The sequence below is a fragment of the Siniperca chuatsi genome, linkage group LG10 (assembly GCF_020085105.1).
Source record: "Siniperca chuatsi isolate FFG_IHB_CAS linkage group LG10, ASM2008510v1, whole genome shotgun sequence".
Classification (NCBI taxonomy): Eukaryota; Metazoa; Chordata; class Actinopteri; order Centrarchiformes; family Sinipercidae; genus Siniperca; species Siniperca chuatsi.
In genome coordinates this window covers 4,575,030-4,593,772 of record NC_058051.1, presented here as the reverse complement: position 1 = coordinate 4,593,772, position 18,743 = coordinate 4,575,030, and the positions used below count along the sequence as shown (strand labels likewise).

The 18,743-nt window shown below is 39.0% G+C and overlaps 1 protein-coding gene across 1 annotated transcript in view; it reads left to right on the top strand.

Moving 5' to 3' along the window:
• ajap1 (adherens junctions associated protein 1) overlaps window positions 1-18,743 on the top strand; it is a 56,087-nt gene that overhangs the window by 17,836 nt on the left and 19,508 nt on the right. Inside the window, exon 2 of the mRNA XM_044212047.1 lies at window positions 11,806-12,572. Within this exon, the coding sequence (XP_044067982.1) occupies window positions 11,806-12,572 (767 nt within the window). The remainder of the gene's footprint in view (window positions 1-11,805; window positions 12,573-18,743) is intronic.

The following is an 18,743-nucleotide window of genomic DNA, read 5'->3' as shown; positions in this document are numbered from 1 at the left end:
GCGCATAATAGCCTACACAGCACTCAACTACTTTGATCTTTTCTGGGGGAAGAGCAGAATCATCAGGCACTGGGCAATGCTTGCCTTTTTCAAGATGCTTGACATGTGATGAGTTTCCTCTTTTTAAAGATAAAATGGTGACTGTAACTGGCTAACAAATGGTCACATACTGTAGATTATACTGTACATTTAGATAATGCTGATTTGATCTGTATTTACTACTACAAATCAATATTGTACTCCAGTTCCTCTGTTCACTAACATATGTTAGTGAACCAAAATACATTAAAAATATTAATAACAAAAGCTGGAAAATGTGTGTGATAAAATAATCCCCTGAGCTCCCCTGTAGTAGTGTTTCTGGAGCAGGCTCTATGAACACCAGCCCATAACGGGTCACAGCATTGACCAGGAAGGAGTCAGTGGCTGGCTGGATTAGCCACATTTTCATCATATCACTGCTGACTTCTTACATACACATGATATGAGTCATATAGTGGAGTTGATACGCAGTGATATACAGAAAACAGTGTTGACTGCAAACTATGAGTAAGATGATGAACAAGGCTTGGGTCATCACGGGATTTTCATAGCAGCTAGGTTGTAACTCTTAAACAGGCCTGATTTCATACCCTGAACCAAGTCATGCTTTCCTTAGCATTGTCAGTGTTTGTGATGCAGAGTATCTGTGTTGGGAGTGCAGAGGAGTTTGATCACACCATGACACATCTAACATTCACATAAACTCGCTTTGCGCAGACCCAGCCATCCTCCAACTGCACAGTATAGACAGCCTTTTGCTGTCACTGAGGTACACTCAAATCAGTTTCAACATCTCCACATGAAACCCTTGAGCTGATGCTACATATGAAGCCAAGGGAGGGACATGTAATTACTTAATAAAGAGTGCCTTAGTCTTAGTTGTGCCGGTGAGAACAAGACTTCTCATGGCTGAATTCACAGATCATGAATGAGTGAAAAACAATAGGCTGGAAACCCCAGCAATCATAAAACACTGCAAACCACAGTAGAGCACTTCACATGTCAACAATGGGACATGTGGGATGTAGACACCATCATCTTATGCAAAGCAACCTGTATCAGGCATAACCATCTCTATGAATGGCCTTTTTTCTTAACCGCTCTCACCCTTTGCTCAAGCATTTGATTCAGGATTATGCTATGAATCTTTTTCACAGACTTCAAAGGCTACTCTTCATTCATTTTGGTCTTTTGATGGCATTATGTTGGTTATGTGAGGTTTCCAGTTTCAAGGGCAGGTAAATGGTATTAAGTACTGTGTGCAATGGATTACTCAGTCTAATGTTTTCCCTGTTTGCACAGCAGTGCAGTGTGGGTTTTGAAGAGGAAAGTGACAGGAAATCATAAATATCATAATATGTCTACTTTGGTTCCAGCATTAGCACTGTGTGCTGTAACTCTGCTGGCAAAGTCTTCAGTTCTACTTTGTAAACTTTTTTTTTTTCTTCATGTGCAAGTCTGCACTTTTTGAACAGCCTTTTTGGCCATAGGCATGTTGTAAACATAGTTGCAGAATGTTATTTATTTAAACGCAATTTAGCTGTATAAATCAGAGCTTGAGTCATATGCCAATGGTATTTTAATAAAATGGGAAACCCTAGTTATGTACTGCAGACTGTGATTCTCAAGCATGAAGATCATGTGTCTAATTTGGGCTTCCTGTCAAGGCCTAATCCTAACCCCCGTGACAGTGGCATTTGTAGGAAGCTGCAGAATAAGTTGGAAGTAGATTTACTGAATATAGTACAGCTTAAAATGGCACAGAGGAGAGAGAGAAGTCAAGCTTGGTGAACCCTCCTCCAGCGCTGTTTCATATTTGGACTGAGAAGCATAATCCAAGTATATTGCTCTGCAATATCACATCTTACATATACTGTTACATCACTGACTTTCTGTTAAAATTCTACATTGCTTGAGTTTGATGAAGGACAGCAGGGGTTGGGATCACACACAAACACACACACACACACCCAAGTGTTCCTCTCAGCTCTGGCTATCTGGTATAATTGAACATATGGCAAGCATAATGGTTGCTGGATCAATAGGTACAAGAAACAATGAGGGATAACAGCAAACTTGACATATACAAAAAATATTGTGTTTGTGTCTGTGTGTATTTTGATGGAAGAGGCTTCAGGAGTCTGTGTATGTGCGATGCACAGAAATTTTGTTTTGCCTGGTGTGTTTGTGAGCAGAAGCCCAGGCTGCCTCTTTCATCTGCTGTCTGTCAAGTCCTGGTTGAAATCATCATTCCAGCAAGTCTTTAGCTGACCTTCAAACCCGAGTCCTCCAGGCCAACAGACATGCTAATTAATGGTTCTCTCCATAACTTCACAAAGTAATTTCATTCCCTGTATGTCTGTCTCTAGAATGGACTTGGCATACTGAGATCCAGGATTTGAAAGTAGCCTGTTGGGTCATTGAATAGTGCCCAAATAATGCATGTAAAGTAGCTTACGGTCAACTTTAACTTTCCCCAGTCCGCCAATAAATATGTGCATAGGAATGTGCCTTCCTCCACCAATGCACCAGTTTTTCAATTTTTCAGCTAAATGTGTTTTTTTCCCATGAAAATCCATCTGCCAGTATGCCCCACAGCGACTGCATGTACAATCACAATGCTTTGAGATGATAAAAATGTGGGGCGGGGGCAGTACAAGCTCAGAATCAGGAGACGTCACAATCTCCACTATACTCTCCTGGCACACTGTTAAGACTTAACTACATAGTGAAGTTAGTAATGAAAGTATGATGGAGCATGTGCTCATGAAATAGGACACCAGACACACATTCCCACCAGAAAGCAATCTGGTATGTTCACGCTGTGAATACTGCACTTTATCTGCCATCTGAGCAGTATACTTCCAACTCATATTTTCATTACGTGGGATTTCAACAAATATCAGAGTTGTTCTTAGATTATGAAACTACAGGTCTTATTTCCAGTCCATTTTATCTGTATCGTGCTGTTCTTGCTGGAACTATATGAATTTTATGTGTTTTTATAATTATACTCCATGTCAACTTAGGCCATGTACATACCACGCCCAAGACAGTATTTTACTATGTAGACTGGCCAATACAAGTGAAAATATGTGTTACTATGTTAATTCATTGTAATTAATACTGGCTTATTTTATATTAATTTTAAGAAACAATAGCAATAATTTAATAATCACTAATCAGTGATTTACAGGTATGTATAACAATTTTGAACAAAAGAAAAAGGATCACTGATAACGATTAAATAGGAGATAATAGAAAGGGTTTAGCTTCTGATTAATATTGATCAGACAATTTAATCAAAATAGGCTAACAGATGAAAACTGTAGTCTACTATGTGCTTCAGGCTCTAAATCAGTTAATCAATTACTTCATACTTCAATTACACAATTAATAAAGTCATTACATAATACAGTGTTTATTCTTCACATTGATAATTAAATGTGTTGTTATGTTAGAGTTCCACAACAGGCGCTCTGAATTGCTACCTACAGACTGAAGCATGTTGGCGAACAGTGTGTGACGTTCTTCTTCTCCTACAAAGAAATGAAGAGTGATGGAGTAAATCTGCCGGACTACACTTAACAGGTGGACAGTGAAGGGTCCTTTACCTCTCTCTGGGTTGAACTCTGTTTTGTTTTTGGTTTAATGTCAGTTAATTAACATCTAAATGTGTCAATGCTACAACAGTAGGCACATAGTGTGAGATAGACAATGAATGGGAAAATACATTCATAAATTAAATGACATTCATAAATGAATGAAAGTAAATGCTACTAGACTTATATTTATGTGTATGAATTCACATATATACATCACTTTAAGATGCAATGTTGAAATGGAATTATTAACTGAAACATTTAAATGACAATTACACCATCTGGTTTTTTAAGAGATTTATTAATTGTGTAATTTGGATGTCATGTTAATTAATCACCTCAAACTGTTTTTATACTCATTAATTAACAAGTAATTAAACACAAAGCAAGTCTTTAACAATTAGGGGGCACATTACAGCCACCATCAAAAAATTTTGAATATAAAAAAATCAGAGCTTCAGAATAGTTTAACAGAAAAATAGGTAATAAGGTTATTCACCATATATAGTACATAAAAAAACCTGCATGATATTTAGCTTAAAGACCAAACCAGCTGTCGTTTTATTAGCAAACTAGCGGATCAAGTGGCTTTATCAGAAGTCAGGCACTACTGAACATGCTCTGTGCTGGTGGCCAGCAGTTTTTTTTTTAGACATGTTCTTCATCTTTGAATGGTAGGCTACTTGAGAAAGTTGGTCCTAACTGTGCTACTAAAGATGATGTTGGTGCAGCTGTAAAAACTACCACAATTAACAATTTATATATAGAAAATCCCAATAATACCCAGCTTAATTTGATTGAATGTCAGTGATCTGTGGTCTTCATTCAACTGTCTGCTCCTCATTAGTAAAGAAGCTCCACCTCTGGAGTCACCTTTGGCAATTCTGTATTATTATGTATTTTCTCTCTGGTTAGATAACTGGTATAACTTTTGTTGCCATCCGCCCTCAGGCTGCTCTTCCACTTCTTCTACTCTGAACTCTTCTTCACTGCTGTGGCCATGTTTGAGCCCAGCGGGGTTAAGGAAGGTGCTTAACAAACATGGTCATTAAACATTTTACAGCTTTTTTTCTTACTGCTCCAGATCATATTATTCATGATGAGTAATAATGCTTTCCTTATCAGATACTGCATTAATTTGGCCTGGAGAGTTAAAATTGAGTCACCTCAAGTGTGTTGAATGGGGAAGTGCCGGGATCTCAGACTGAGGTCAGGGCCAAAACACTCACAAGACAAATTATTACCCATATTTTTAACTGTCAATAATACACTGACCTTGTCACTGCTCTTTAATGACCACATCAGTCACCATTTATGGCTCAATTAAAATGCCATTCTAAATTTATCAGTTAGGGGTTTGCTGTTTCCTCACAACTCAAATGGAAGGTGGGGTGAATAAAAAAACATGGTTTGGTATCACTCCTCATAGCCTGTGTAAGTGTCTACAAAAACGCTTACTAATTATCACTTGAATTGTGAAAATCTAAAGTCCTATTGTTCTCATACTAGCATGCTGAATTACCCTCAAATTTAAATTTAATGTCAGTGATGCATGAGAGCACAATTCAACATGTTTTAACCTGTCTAATATATCAAATTATATTTTGTAACTACTCACTACACCATCAAAGTCAGTGCTGTGACAATAATATAAAAATATAAAAATGGTATTATATGCAGGAAAAAAGCCACATCAAGTATTGGGGCTGTCACTTTTTCAAAAATTCAAGTTTGAATGACTGAGAACTAACGGAATTTTTTTAAATTAATTCAAACGCAACCCACAAATCTAAACTAAACTAAGTTGTAGAACTAGAATCAGCCACTTTACTTGAGAACCAAGCTAACATTACTGTCAGGCAGTGGCATTTTAGAAACTCTGCAAACAGCCTTACCTTCATCCTAGCTTATATATCAAATCCAAAATCAAATATTTTTTCCATTTCGTACTAGCAAAGAGAAGAGCAAACACGAATAGCCTAGACATATTGAATTTCTGATTAAAACTGGCATCCTTATGAAGTAGAATTGAGTTATTATTATAGTATTCTATATATTTTTATAGCATAGCAGTTATAATCCATATCACTTTGTGTGAACTTTTACTGGGCTTAGTACAATCTCTGCTGTCTTTGTCCGATTTGCTGAACATTTACGTTTGAGTAGTCAGAAAGACTAGAAAGGCGCTATATAAGTACAGTCCATTTACCATTTACATACACACAGGGCAGGGGTTTCTGGCACAACGTCACCTACTTCCAAGGTGCATGGAGAAGGGAAAGACATTTCAATGAAAAGCAACATCAAATTTCATGAGTGAGGGGGGCATGAATGAGGACTAGGGCTGGAAAAATCCAAAATGGGAGTTTTTTGAGTGACTTTGTAAAACATAGTGCAGACACATATGGGGAGAGAGAAACAGAAAAAGACAGTTGGGGCAAGCCGGTGTGTGTGTGCAGAGACCAGCGGTATAGGTATGTGTGGGGAAAAGAGAACAGAAGGGAAAAGCAAGGTGAGCAGATTAAAGTAGTTTGTGAGTAAACACTAAAATAAGGTGGTGAATTAAGTAGAATTAAAATGGTAAAATAAGAAATAACCTACTAGAAATAGGGTAATATATTAATTTATTCTTTCAGATACACAAATACAAATATATTTTTGTTGCAGAATAATGCCCTGCAGTACATACTTTGTTTGTTTTTAAGAGAAAATGATTGAATAAAATATTGAAATATTAATGAGACAAGTTTTTGATATTTATGTTGGGTAAATTAATTGTTATCAAGTAATAAAAAACTAATCTTGAGCAAAATCAATAAATTAGTCATTAGATTAATTCACTAATCAAATACATAATCATTAGATTAATCGATTAAAAAAAGTATCGTTAGGTGCAGCCCTAATGAGGACTTCTTATTTAATTAGTTTTTATAGTGGTTCTTAAAGGAGCAGTGTGTAGGATTTAGTGGCATCTAGTAGTGAAATTGCAGTTTGTAACCATTTAATACTGCCCGCCTCATCTGCCCCTTCCAAGCGTGTAGGAGAAACTACGATGCCCGGGAAACTCGCGAAAGACCCTATCTAGAGCCAGTGTTTGGTTTGTCCATTCTGGGCTGCTGTAGAAACATGGCAGTACAACATGGCAGCCTCCGTGGAAGGGGACGCAGTCCTTCTGTAAATATAAATGGCTTATTCTAAGGTAAAGAAAACAAGATTCTTATTTTCAGGTGATTATACACTAATGGAATATTATATTCCATTTCTGCCAATAGATCCTCCTAAATGTTACACACGGATCCTTTAAATAATTCGCATTAATGTGGTTTTGTAATGGTTTTCTTATGATGGATTTTTTATGATTCTTGTTGCTCTTCTTACTCTTTCTTTATAAAGCACTTACTAAAAAGTTTTTAAAGTATGCCACATCAAATAGGCACATTTTGGGTTAAAGCCTCTTCTGTACAAATTTAATACCATCCCTTATGGATCAAATATGGTGTCACCCATGTCCCTTTTTGGACACTCAAGGCAAGTAGAATTTTATTTGTCCCCAGAGGGGAAATTGGTTGTGCAGCAGTAAAAACAGTAATAACAAACAATATCAAAAACATACATGACAATTAAAATAAATACGACATACATAAATACTCTACGTTTAAGTACTACTAAAAACAAAATTTACCAAGTGTGGTTGGGTGGTCGAGCTGATATTTCCTTTTCCTATTGGAGTTTAGCATTGAAATGGCTGACGGTATGAAGGAGTGTTTATATCTGTTGGTTTTCGCTAGTGGGAACCCGAAAGTAAGGGCTGAAAGTCTAGGTGCAGGTGTTGGGTATTGTCAGACAAGATGTATTATGCTTTCTTCAACAACTGTTATATAAATCAGACAGACTTTTCTATTGAGTACCTGTGATACTGCTACAGACCTTGATCATCTTTGTTAATGTTTTTTCTGTTTAAGATTGAGAGAAGCATACCAACAGATAAAAGAAAAAGTAAAAATCGACTCAATAAAAGATCTGTAAAACAAAGTCATCAGGGACCTGCCAACACCCAACTTAGCCAGCTTCCTCAGACAAAAAAGGTGCTGCTGGCTTTTATTACACAGCATAATAGTGTTGCAATTAAAGCTCAGCTTATTATCAATTATAGTGCCCAAGTACTTGTACGACTCAATGATTTCTACATCCTGACCATTAATTTTAGTGATGACAAGGTTGGAGGGATGACGTTTAAAGTCAATACACATATCCTTGGTCTTTGTCACATTTAATTGCAGAAAGGCATCTTGACACCATTTAGAAAAATAATCTATGACAGGACCATGGGACATTTCATCCTCCTTCAGCAGGCTCACTATAACCGTATCATCTGCAAACTTCACAATGTGATGGTTTTCAATTTCACTGCAGCAGTCATTAGTGTACAGGATGTATAGGAGAGGAGAGCCAGTTGATGTTGGAGTTAGTCTAGAGAAATGTTCATTCACTCTCACTCTGTGAGATCTGTTGGTGAGGAAGTCCAAGATCCAGCCAACAATGTTAGCGTTCAACCCTAAACGCTCCGCAAGCTGCACCAACAGGTGGGGGCCACAAGCTACACCAGCAGGTGGGGGTGTATGGTGTTAAAAGCTGATCAACAACAAGCCTGGCATGGTTCTTACTACCCTCTATGTGCTAAATTATGTGCGTCCTGAACCCCCCTGTTGGTTAGATATGCAAACTGTAACGGACGAGGTGATGCTCCATCCTGTCCAGAAATTCCTTTTTAATCAATTTTTCAAATGACTTCTCATGAAGTCAAGGCCCTGTAGTCAGGCCTGTAGTCATTCAGAGTCTTAGGATGGCTATTTTTTGCAATGGGAACAACTGTTGATTGTTTCCATATTTCAGGGAACCTTTGCTGACAGAATGATATATTAAAAATATAATTAAAAATGGGGCCTATTTGATCAGGACAGCGGGACAGCAAACGACTACCAATTTTAGCAGGGCCAGGGCTTGTTCTAGCTTTTGTCGTATGGCGAGGTGCTATAGGCAGGTGTATGTGGACCCAAAAGCAGATGACAAGGAAGCGGAAGGAGCTGGATGACTACCGTGTTTATTGTTGGGTGGAATGTAGGCAAGAACAGGCAGAGGTGAGCAGACAGGTAATGAGCAGACAAAATCCAAAATCCAAAAATCCAAAATCCAAACAAGACAGGAGAACAAAGAATCCAAGATAACACAATCACAGGGCTTAGCAAGGAACAACACCATGTGTACAACAATGATCCGACACTGAACAAAGAAAAGACCCAGACTAAATACCCAAGGGGAGGTGAGACAACGAGACACAGGTGCAAACAATCAAGGGAGGACCAACAATCAAAACTGGAGGGAAAACACAGACAGGAAGTAAAAACACAAGACACACAAGGGAAGGAGACTACTACAAAATAAAACAGGAAGTGTCAACACCAAAACTACCACAGCTTTACAATGTTGCGTATAGAAAAGGAAGAGGTTTTGTTTTAAAACAGCAGTTTCATTGCTAAAATCATGCACATCAAATCTTGAATAAAACATACTAAACTCCTGAGCCAGAGCCAGATCTGATGAAAAGCCTTCTGAAGCCATTTTTTTCTTTGCTTTGTTATTTAACCCAACCATGGTCCTGACACTGTCCCAGGCTGTGCCTAAACTGTTATTGCTCAGTTCAACCTTTTGTTTGTAGCCCAGTTAATTCCCTCTTAATTTCACAATTAATTTCCTTTTGTAAAACATTTAGCTCAAATAAGTTACCTTGCTTGAATGCACGTTTTTTCTTGTTTAATAACAGTTTAAGGTTTTTGCTCACCCAGGATTTACTCTTCAGATAGATCTTAATTACCTTTTCAGGGATAACAATGTCCAGATGATGTATGATACCCATGAGCTGACCACTTATGTGTGTTCATTTATGTCCTGAGATGATTCGATGAACTCCTTCCAAGCTGTGCAGTCCAGACAGCCTTGCAGCTTCAGCAACGCCTCCTCCGACCAGAGTTTCACCTTTCTGGTGAACACTTTTCCCCTCTGTAGACATGTGCTGGAAAAAGTTGCACACAATTGTGGTCAGCCGTACCCAGCTGGGGAGTGGGATGGATTTGTAGGCTCCTTTGATTGAGCCATAACACTGGTCCAGTATCTTGTAATTTCTGGTGGGGCAAGACACATATTTGTAAAAGCTCCTAATTAGTTTAGTTAGTTTAGTAGAATTAGTTTAGAAGCATCTGTAGTTTCTGTAGTTTTGCATAGTCTGTAGGATCAGTTCTGAGGCGATGCTCTCGTTTTCCTTCAGGTGACTATAGACCACAGTCACAAAAAAGGGCAGGGAAATATGAGACAGGGGTTGCCGTTTCGCTCATTCCTGTACTCCCCCTCTCCTACTCCACTTCCTTATTCTTGGGTGAAGCGTGCTGGTGAAGTCAATTTTACTGTGGTCGCCGTCAAATTCATTAAGGTTGAGGAAAGTTAGGTTCGGAGGTAGTTTTGTGCTTGTAGTGTTGTTAAGTTTAAGCAGAAAGTCTCTGGTGTACTGGATCTTGTTAGATTGAAATGCAACGTGCCAAGCTTCAGCCAGGGGAGATGTCGACCACAGCACCACCAGTATAAACACAGCAGTCCACTCCATGTTGCTGAACAATAATATGATGCAGGTCAACAAGCGTTGATAGACGATGGCAGAAAAGAGACAAATTTAAAACATGATAAATAACTTAACAAACATTATGTAAACTGAACAAACAAACAGACTCCACGCCACTGCTGCCAGTCGCTGCGGGCGCATACGCCCCCTCCCCTTGCCTTTCTGCCAGTCTGGGACAACGATGGGTTTGAAGCCACTTGACTATATACCCAACCCACCTTTGTAGGTTCCCCATTGACTGATATGTGTGTGGATGCATATGATTGTTTTTTTTTCCTGCTGCATACCTACCCTATTTAAATATTGTGTGTGATGCGTTTCATGATGACCCTGATGAAGGCCACAAGTCCAAACGCGTTGGTCTAACAATAAAGTTGTTCTATGTACAAGTGTTGCTGGAGTTTTGACTTCATTTGATAAACACAATAATGTAGATTTGCATGTGAGAAGAATCACATATGACCAGAGCAATCGTAACATACCCACATTCCCAAAAGATATCCACTTTGTCTTGTCAAATGTCACTACAGTATAGCTAGACGATAAAGACATGCATAAATACATACAAAAATAACTTGGTGATTATATGATCGACAGACAGTTTTGTGTTGCCTCTGACATTCGATGAACCCTTTCACACTTTTCCATCTATCATCACCTCTGAGATGTGTCCAAAATGAGTCCTCTGTGTGGGCTTAAATTGGCCAAGGACAGCTGAGATGAAAGATAGCCCATAATGAGGTTTCTCCCTTAGGAATCAATGTGTAGCTTTGTCCCAGGGGCCACTGAAGGTTGTCTGTAAAATCTGTCTACTGCAGGGTCCTAGGCTGAACAGCCAGCCTATCTATCACCTTGCTATCTTGTTGATGCATAAGTGAGGTTTATACAGTAACAAAGGACAATTTGGGACATGCTTTCTAATGCAATAGCCGTAAAGGTGAAGATTTCTGTGATATACTTGTCATTCTGTGTCTTCTGCTGGTATTGCATGTTACCTCCCTGATCATTGCACAGCATAATCAAATTGCCCTTTGGGAATCAGATGACTTTGTGTCTACGGGAAGATAATGCAGAATATGATATCAGCTAAACCAGGCCTGACCTTGTGTGTTGGTGTAATCATCCCTGGATTGATATGAATCTGTAACATCAAGGATAAGTCCTTACTGCTTTTGACAGCTAAGAGCAAAGAGTGCAAATCCATAATCTTTCATATGTTTTACAACATTTACTTTGTGTCTGACCTTTACACTGTAATTCAAATGGCGCTCTGAGAAGCTAATTATTATCGAAGCTTAATTGAGTAGGAGTTTAAGAAGTTGTGGAGTAGAACTTTGCCAAGAGTGCAAATGGAGAGTGAATACTGATGTGAATCTTTACAATAGGAAAAGTGGGAGACGGAGGGAACCTGATTTGTATGGTTTCAACATGTAGTGAACTGTCTCTGGATCTAAAACGTTTTCCCTCATTTACTTTCTCCATTCTCTGCAGTCCGTCTACTTTGAGGCCAGGCAGCTATGTGGGGCACCGGGTGTGGATCCTGCTGGCCATGACCCACCTCACCCTGGACTTCTCTGTGTGCAGCCCCCTCAGTCAGGGTCTGGGGATCAAGCTCACGTCTAAATTGGTGCCTCGCTCACGACCTCGCTGGCAGCCACTCTGGGACACACCCAACAAGCTTCACTGGAGAACAGTGAGCCCATTGGCCCGTCGGCTCCTCAACCCTATCCCTCCACCCCAAGACAATAGGGCAGGGATAGGGCCAAAAGTCAAGGGTCAAAAGCATCGGAAGCCAGCACATAAAGGACAAGCTGAGTGTAAGGAGTGCCGGTTGAGATACTTTCAAATGGAGACAGGTGATCCTTTGGCTGTAATAGCGGAGGCTCCAGCAGCTTTATCCAGCGGGAGTAGAGTAGACACAGTGAGGTTGTTACTTAGAGCCAGGAGGCAGCTTAAATGGGACAGCAATGACAAGTCTCAGGAGGGCCGGACTACCACGGTGGCCGGATTTATCGACTGGGGACCCACAGGGACAGATATCATAGATGACGATGGCAAACAGGAGCCCAACATAACGCTGTCCACCAGGGTCTCAACTACCACAGTGGCCACAACCATTAGCACTACAACAACCAGGCTCTCCCAAAGGACGTTCACTGTGGTGACCACACCAGAGCCCAAGAGGCTAAGCACCACCAAGGCCACTATCAGCTTCGGGGAGACTGTCAAACCACCAAAGCCATATGGGGACACACCAGGTAAGACATATAAAACAGCTAATCATCTAGTGTGAATTTCACGGTTAATATGAGTTAGTAAGCTAAAGAAATCATTGTTTTAGTTGCCTTTGTTGCATTTTTTGTTTCAGTTACACTTACTGACTTACCCCATGTCTTACGTGATGATGTTCCCTCATATCCAGCAGTTTCCAATCCTGTGCCTTAGGTTTTGTTCTGCGGGTTGTCATTTAAAAAAAACAATTGCTTAGTTTACTTTTAACCAGAGACAATTAACAAATTCATGAAAATCAGTACTGAAAACAAATAAGAAACCTGCATGGCACAGAAATGAACACCATGGATTTAGAGTGATAAATAGGCTTTTGCTCTGCAAAGTTCATATGCCTTCAGTTTGTCATGTGATGAGGTATCAAAGGCTATGTTGACACTTGAACAATCTGTATAAATATATCTAAAATTCAGAAATGGGCCTTTAATCTACGTATGCCAATGGCCCATATGGATCCACAGAGCAATGTACACACACTATGACAAACAAAACGACTGAATAACAAATGTTGCCATTTTATACCCAAAAAACCATCAATTGAATGTGTGCCATTGTGGAGGTTGGACAGACAGAAGTAGTCCTAATATTCAGAATTCTAGATGTAAGAGGAAACTTGAATGCTAAACAAAATAATATCAGTTTAAAGGGCTCACTGGTCACACAGGGGCAAAATTGTCACTCACCACCACCCCCAAGATAACCCAGGGTTTGATTGCCAGTAGTGGTACCTCCAGTTTGTTTGTGCATTCCAACAAACACAGTTAGCATGTGTTCACATGTGGGACACTGGGGTGGGATCACATTCTTACGATTGCACTATAAACTTCTACTGGATGGTTGGGGCACCTTCATGTGGGTGGGATCCAGGGGGGATAGCGTGAAACATCACTTGTATTACACATTTCTGATGATGCACCTTGCTGGCAGGTGAAAAGAAGCATCTGGTAACATTATGTCATGCAGGTAGCATGCATACCCTCGGGACCTGAGGGACTCCCTCCGCAGGTCAACAGGGACAAGGGCCACAATGCATAAGGAATTGGGCATTTCAAATTGGCGAGGAAATGGGGGTAAATTGTTAAGAATAAATAAAATAAATAACGTTTTCTCCTACCTGTTTTCTCTAATGATATTGCAAGACAAACTCTATTCACCTTTTCACTGTAGCGCACGACTAATGATCCAGGGTAAGGATCTACTTTTCATTAACATGATATTGCAGCTTGGGAAAATAGCACGTGCTTCCAAGTGAATGCCCTTGACCATAGTGTGGCTCTCATGCCTGAAATACTGTACATGGGCATATGTGATTTTTATGGACAGTCCCTCTGTGCTGTGGACACACAAACCTCCCAGCCAGGCACATTAGATTTACCATTTCATTAAGTCCATGAAGAACATGGCTTTTTAAATGGACCATACAGGTAGTCATAAAACATAAGTCATGTTTAACAACTTATGACCAAGCACTATGCTAATTGAAGCTTTCCCTTTTGGTGTATTAATATAAATGTCATAAAATTAGGCAACAGTAAGGCTGATCAAAAGGCCTTGGCCACCTTCTACTCAATTACAATGAAAAATGTCTTAGGACACAGAGGAATGTGAAAATGTATGTACAGCAGAAGTCCTGCTGATAGAAGATAGCCTTAACTCTTACAAAGTAACAAAATATCTATTTTAGCTCAATTATGAAGTTAAGACAAATTCAGAAGACAATTAATTTGTGCTGTTTTTGGACTTAAGTGTTTTTAATAATTTCACTCCAAACCTTTGAGTTATGCTGTTTGGGTGAATATTTTCATTACAGTATATTTACATTTTCACGCATGCATGTAATTCATTGTTTGGTGGTCCTACATGCATTTTAACTTGGAACTGTAATAATTTCCTTTCATTTACCGTTATACCGTAATTCTAATATTCAGATGATGAATATAAATAGCACTAGGTCCTGAATAGGACCACAAGCAAACCTGGATCTGATACATCATATAACTGTAGCCTCTTAGTACTGTTCATATTAAAAAAGAGAAACACTCAGTTCTTTTGTCGGAATAAAAATGACTATATAAGTAGATTTTAATGTAAGTGGTATAAATATATATTGTACTATGGTGACTGAAGTGAATAGCGAAATTATAGTGAATGTGAAATGAAATGGCAGTATTTAATTGTCTTGTCAGCATTGTTGTGATCTCTTCATTTTCTCTTGATTGGGAGGTGAGTGTGAGACCACATGTGATTCAAAATGATGGTTTGATATTGTATCCTGGAGGAAATCAGTCACCACTGTTAACTGAAAGCTGATGAGGAAAAAAAGGTCTGATTTTTCTGACTGGGTGCACATTGTATTGTATCAATAAGCAGACTGCGTCTCATCAGAGCAGATGAATAGAGTCACTTTTCAAAGAGAAAAAGGTCTGGGTGCTTAACTGCTGTAGAAAACTTTCCTTTTGCCTTCACAACACATTAACCCGTGTCTGCCTCATATCGGCCCCAAGGCAAGATATAATTACCACACCGACAGCACAGCATTGGATTGCTGATGAACTTAAACTGTAAAACTAGGAGAAGTGTTTCACTTTGTTTCTGTCTCTTACTCTTATCTCTTCTGATTTGTCTTTGAGGATGTGTATGGATACGTTACATCCAATCTTAGTCTAATTAATGTAAACTTGGGTATGAAAAACTCATGTAAACAAAATAAACTGATTATCTTAATCAGAGTAAATTGATAATCAGATTTCACATAACAGTTTAACTCACCTAGATTTCTGCTTTTGTCTTGTGTTTTATTACAGCATGTTTTCAGCTCAATTCAAAAAGTACTTTGTCCCTCAAGGGGAAATTTAAGGGAAGTGGCAAACAACTGAGGAAAGAGGACACATACACAGTCTACACAACTCTTACATATTACACAATACAGAGATACATTTATGTTCACTACAAATGCAGATCCGAATGTTTTTATACTGTACAAGGAAAGCGCGTTCTTACATTTTTCTGTCTTACACTGATTAAAGGATAATTCTGGTTTATTACAACTTGGATCTTATTTTTGCAATTTTGGCCATCACTTCTATCGGTTAAGAAAACATTGTATTCACCAAAGTAATTTCTGGTAACCCCGCTACATTGTGATTTGAGCAATATTATGTTAATCTGTCTCGAATGCTTCTTGGATACATTTACATTATTTTGATGTCAGGTAGCTATCCGATACGTCCAAGACGCATGAAGTTGCTAATTTTAAAGTGTAAGTGAAATGTTATTTTGAACCTCAGTATCCTGAGGATATCATAGTAGCATGTTAGTTGCATATTCAAATTTAGATGTAAACATCATTTTAACAAACACACATTTTGATTTTAGTGGGCAAATGAGTTGACATAGTCATCTAAATTATACAGAAGATTCATAACATAAAATAGCTGCCTCTGTCATCAGTCAGTAAGGCAACTGTATTACAGCATGGCATATGTTAGTGCTTAAAACAAAGGGCTGCTTTCACAGTGCTAAAAGATTGGTTCATGCTTGAACAGATGTACACAGAGGAGTGTCAACTTCCATTTAAGGCTAATTTTGAGAGTAGAATTTAGGCTGGTGCACATGCACACAGTGTCATGATAATTGAGATGTATTACACTGAAAAATGCATAACTGGTTCAAAGACTGTATGCATTATATATGTTTGCTTTCCTGCATGCACAAACTTTTAGTCCTGAATCTACAGTATGTTGAGATATAAATTGTGTGCATTTGGCACCCAGCTGTTGGATGGCTACTGTGTGTGGCTTTCTTTCCTTTGTTGTGTCTTGTCGTCCTCCAGGCTTACACTCGCTGTGCCAAGTTAACCGTGACAACTATCTCAGGTGAATGATATAAGATCTACTTATTTTCATGGCAATGATGACACATTCCAATTTTAGTGTTCAAATAGAAGCGGGGCAGGATCCAAAACATGCAACTCCATGAACCCCAGTTAATCTGTGCCCAATGTGAGGGGAAAAATGCAGCGTAAGACACCTTCAGTTGCAATGTTATGTAGCTTTACACAACACATCATGTTAACCATCTAACAGCCAAATCAAACTCTTCAAATACTGTTATAATTCCTCACTATTTGATTATTCCCAGTAATCAGAGTATCAGTGTGCATGTAAGCTGCTCTGTGTCTCGCTCTCTTTTTCACTATGTCTTTCTCATCCAGCGTCTCAAACAGAAGCACCTCAGCTCAGAGTAAACCCCTGGGAGAAACGAACCCAACCACCCTGACATCACAGCTAATTGTAATCTGAAATCACTGATGTAGAAATGACAGGTGGCTCATAACATGTCTATTATGTGTAGAACTGTGACCAACAATTACTATTTTTCATTTCATTTGATTGGTTACATTATTGTTTCTATAATGCAGAAAAAATACTTTAAAATGTGATCTGAAAAATCTAAAAGAGACTGCAAAATGACCATACCCAGTATAATTTGGGGGATTTTGTACTTGATAAATTACTAAACCAATTATCAACTAATCAAATATTTGTTTCATCCACCCTTCCACTCATTTTCTGTATCTACTTATTCTGATCAGAAAAGTGAGGATGGAACCTATCCTATATGTGGGGTCTGTTTTTATTACCAACTACATGAACTGGATATGACCTATTTGTGTTTCCTTATACAACTAAATTAGAATGTACGTTTTGAGGAAAAAATACTTCTCATAATTTTACATAAATGCTTAAGCCACTGCAGCTCAGAAAATGTATATATCATTGCTAGTCAGGCTCTCAGTACAGTAACTGTGAGATTAATAGGGCTATTACTAGTTAACTCGAGTAACGTTCACTTCACCTGTCTTTCCTCTTCTCCGCTCCTCAGAGCCCTGCTGGGGCTGCCAATCCGCCCCCAAAAAGCAGTAAACCTAGGGGAAACACTTCGTTGCTGTCATCCTCTTGCGCTCTAAGATGCCGTTTAATGTTAATGTTGGATTACTATTTCTTATTTCATGGGCTATTCTGGATTTTGGGGACAATGCATATATATATTAAAAAAAACCCCTGAAGCTTTTGAATACTGATTTGGATGTTGATTATCATGGTGGAAGCTTCAAAGCATTTGGGTCAGCACTAGAGATTACAGTATATGCATTCACACCTGCAATAGACGGACTGCATGGACTAATTCACTGTGACTCATGAATACTGAAGGCAACCAGCACAGTCAATCAGCCACGTAAGTCATGTGTGTATCATTACCGTAATCATCTCACACTGTGTGTGTGGGGGTGTGTGCACATCACTGTCAAACATGGATGCAAGTGGTTATTTGTGGAAGGAGGTAGAGAGAAGGAGAGGAAATGATTCCAAAATGCCCTTCTCAGATGGAAGTACATAGTGAACAGTAGTCTGAATCTTCCAGTTTCTAGCTTGACTGTGGTCCAATGTAATCAGTAATACATCAAGTGATGATGCATCTTTGACAGACTGTTGCACCTGTTTCACTATGAAGATAAAAAAGAAACTCAGAACGGCAAGCTTTAGAGCCCACTGGGAAAGTTGTTAAAGTTTCCTGCCTCCCTATCGTAACTTCCTGTACCTTTAGATTTTTGGAAGCTTGTCTCATCTTTCCTCTGCCCTCTCTTCTCCTGCTGCCCTCGCCTGTAAAATTTCCTCTCCTTGCCTCCTGTCTTCTTTCTCCTCATCTGTCTCCTGTCATCTTCCATCCCTATGTCCCCTCTCTGTCTATCAAGAATGAATTACCGTATTTTCTCAAATAATGGCCGGCGCCGTGGTCACCACAAAAAAATAAAAGCCGCCCCCAAATACAGGCCCTGTGAAAAAAACAAGGCTGGATAAACTTGTGGTGCCTGTCACAATGTACATGCCAACTAAGTATAATGTACATTTACATCTCAATAATTTAATAAATTCAGCAATATAATCATGCTATTTTCAACACTTTGTTGTTCTGGATTACTCATCTAAAGTGTTATTGTCTTATTTCTGTCACTGTGGGTGTATGTGTGTTAATGTCCCATACTGTAATTTGTAGTAACGTACAAGTGCCACAAGATGGCAATAGCTACTGTATGGGAACCGTGCAAGTCACAGAATTTTCCACAAGACTTTTCTGCC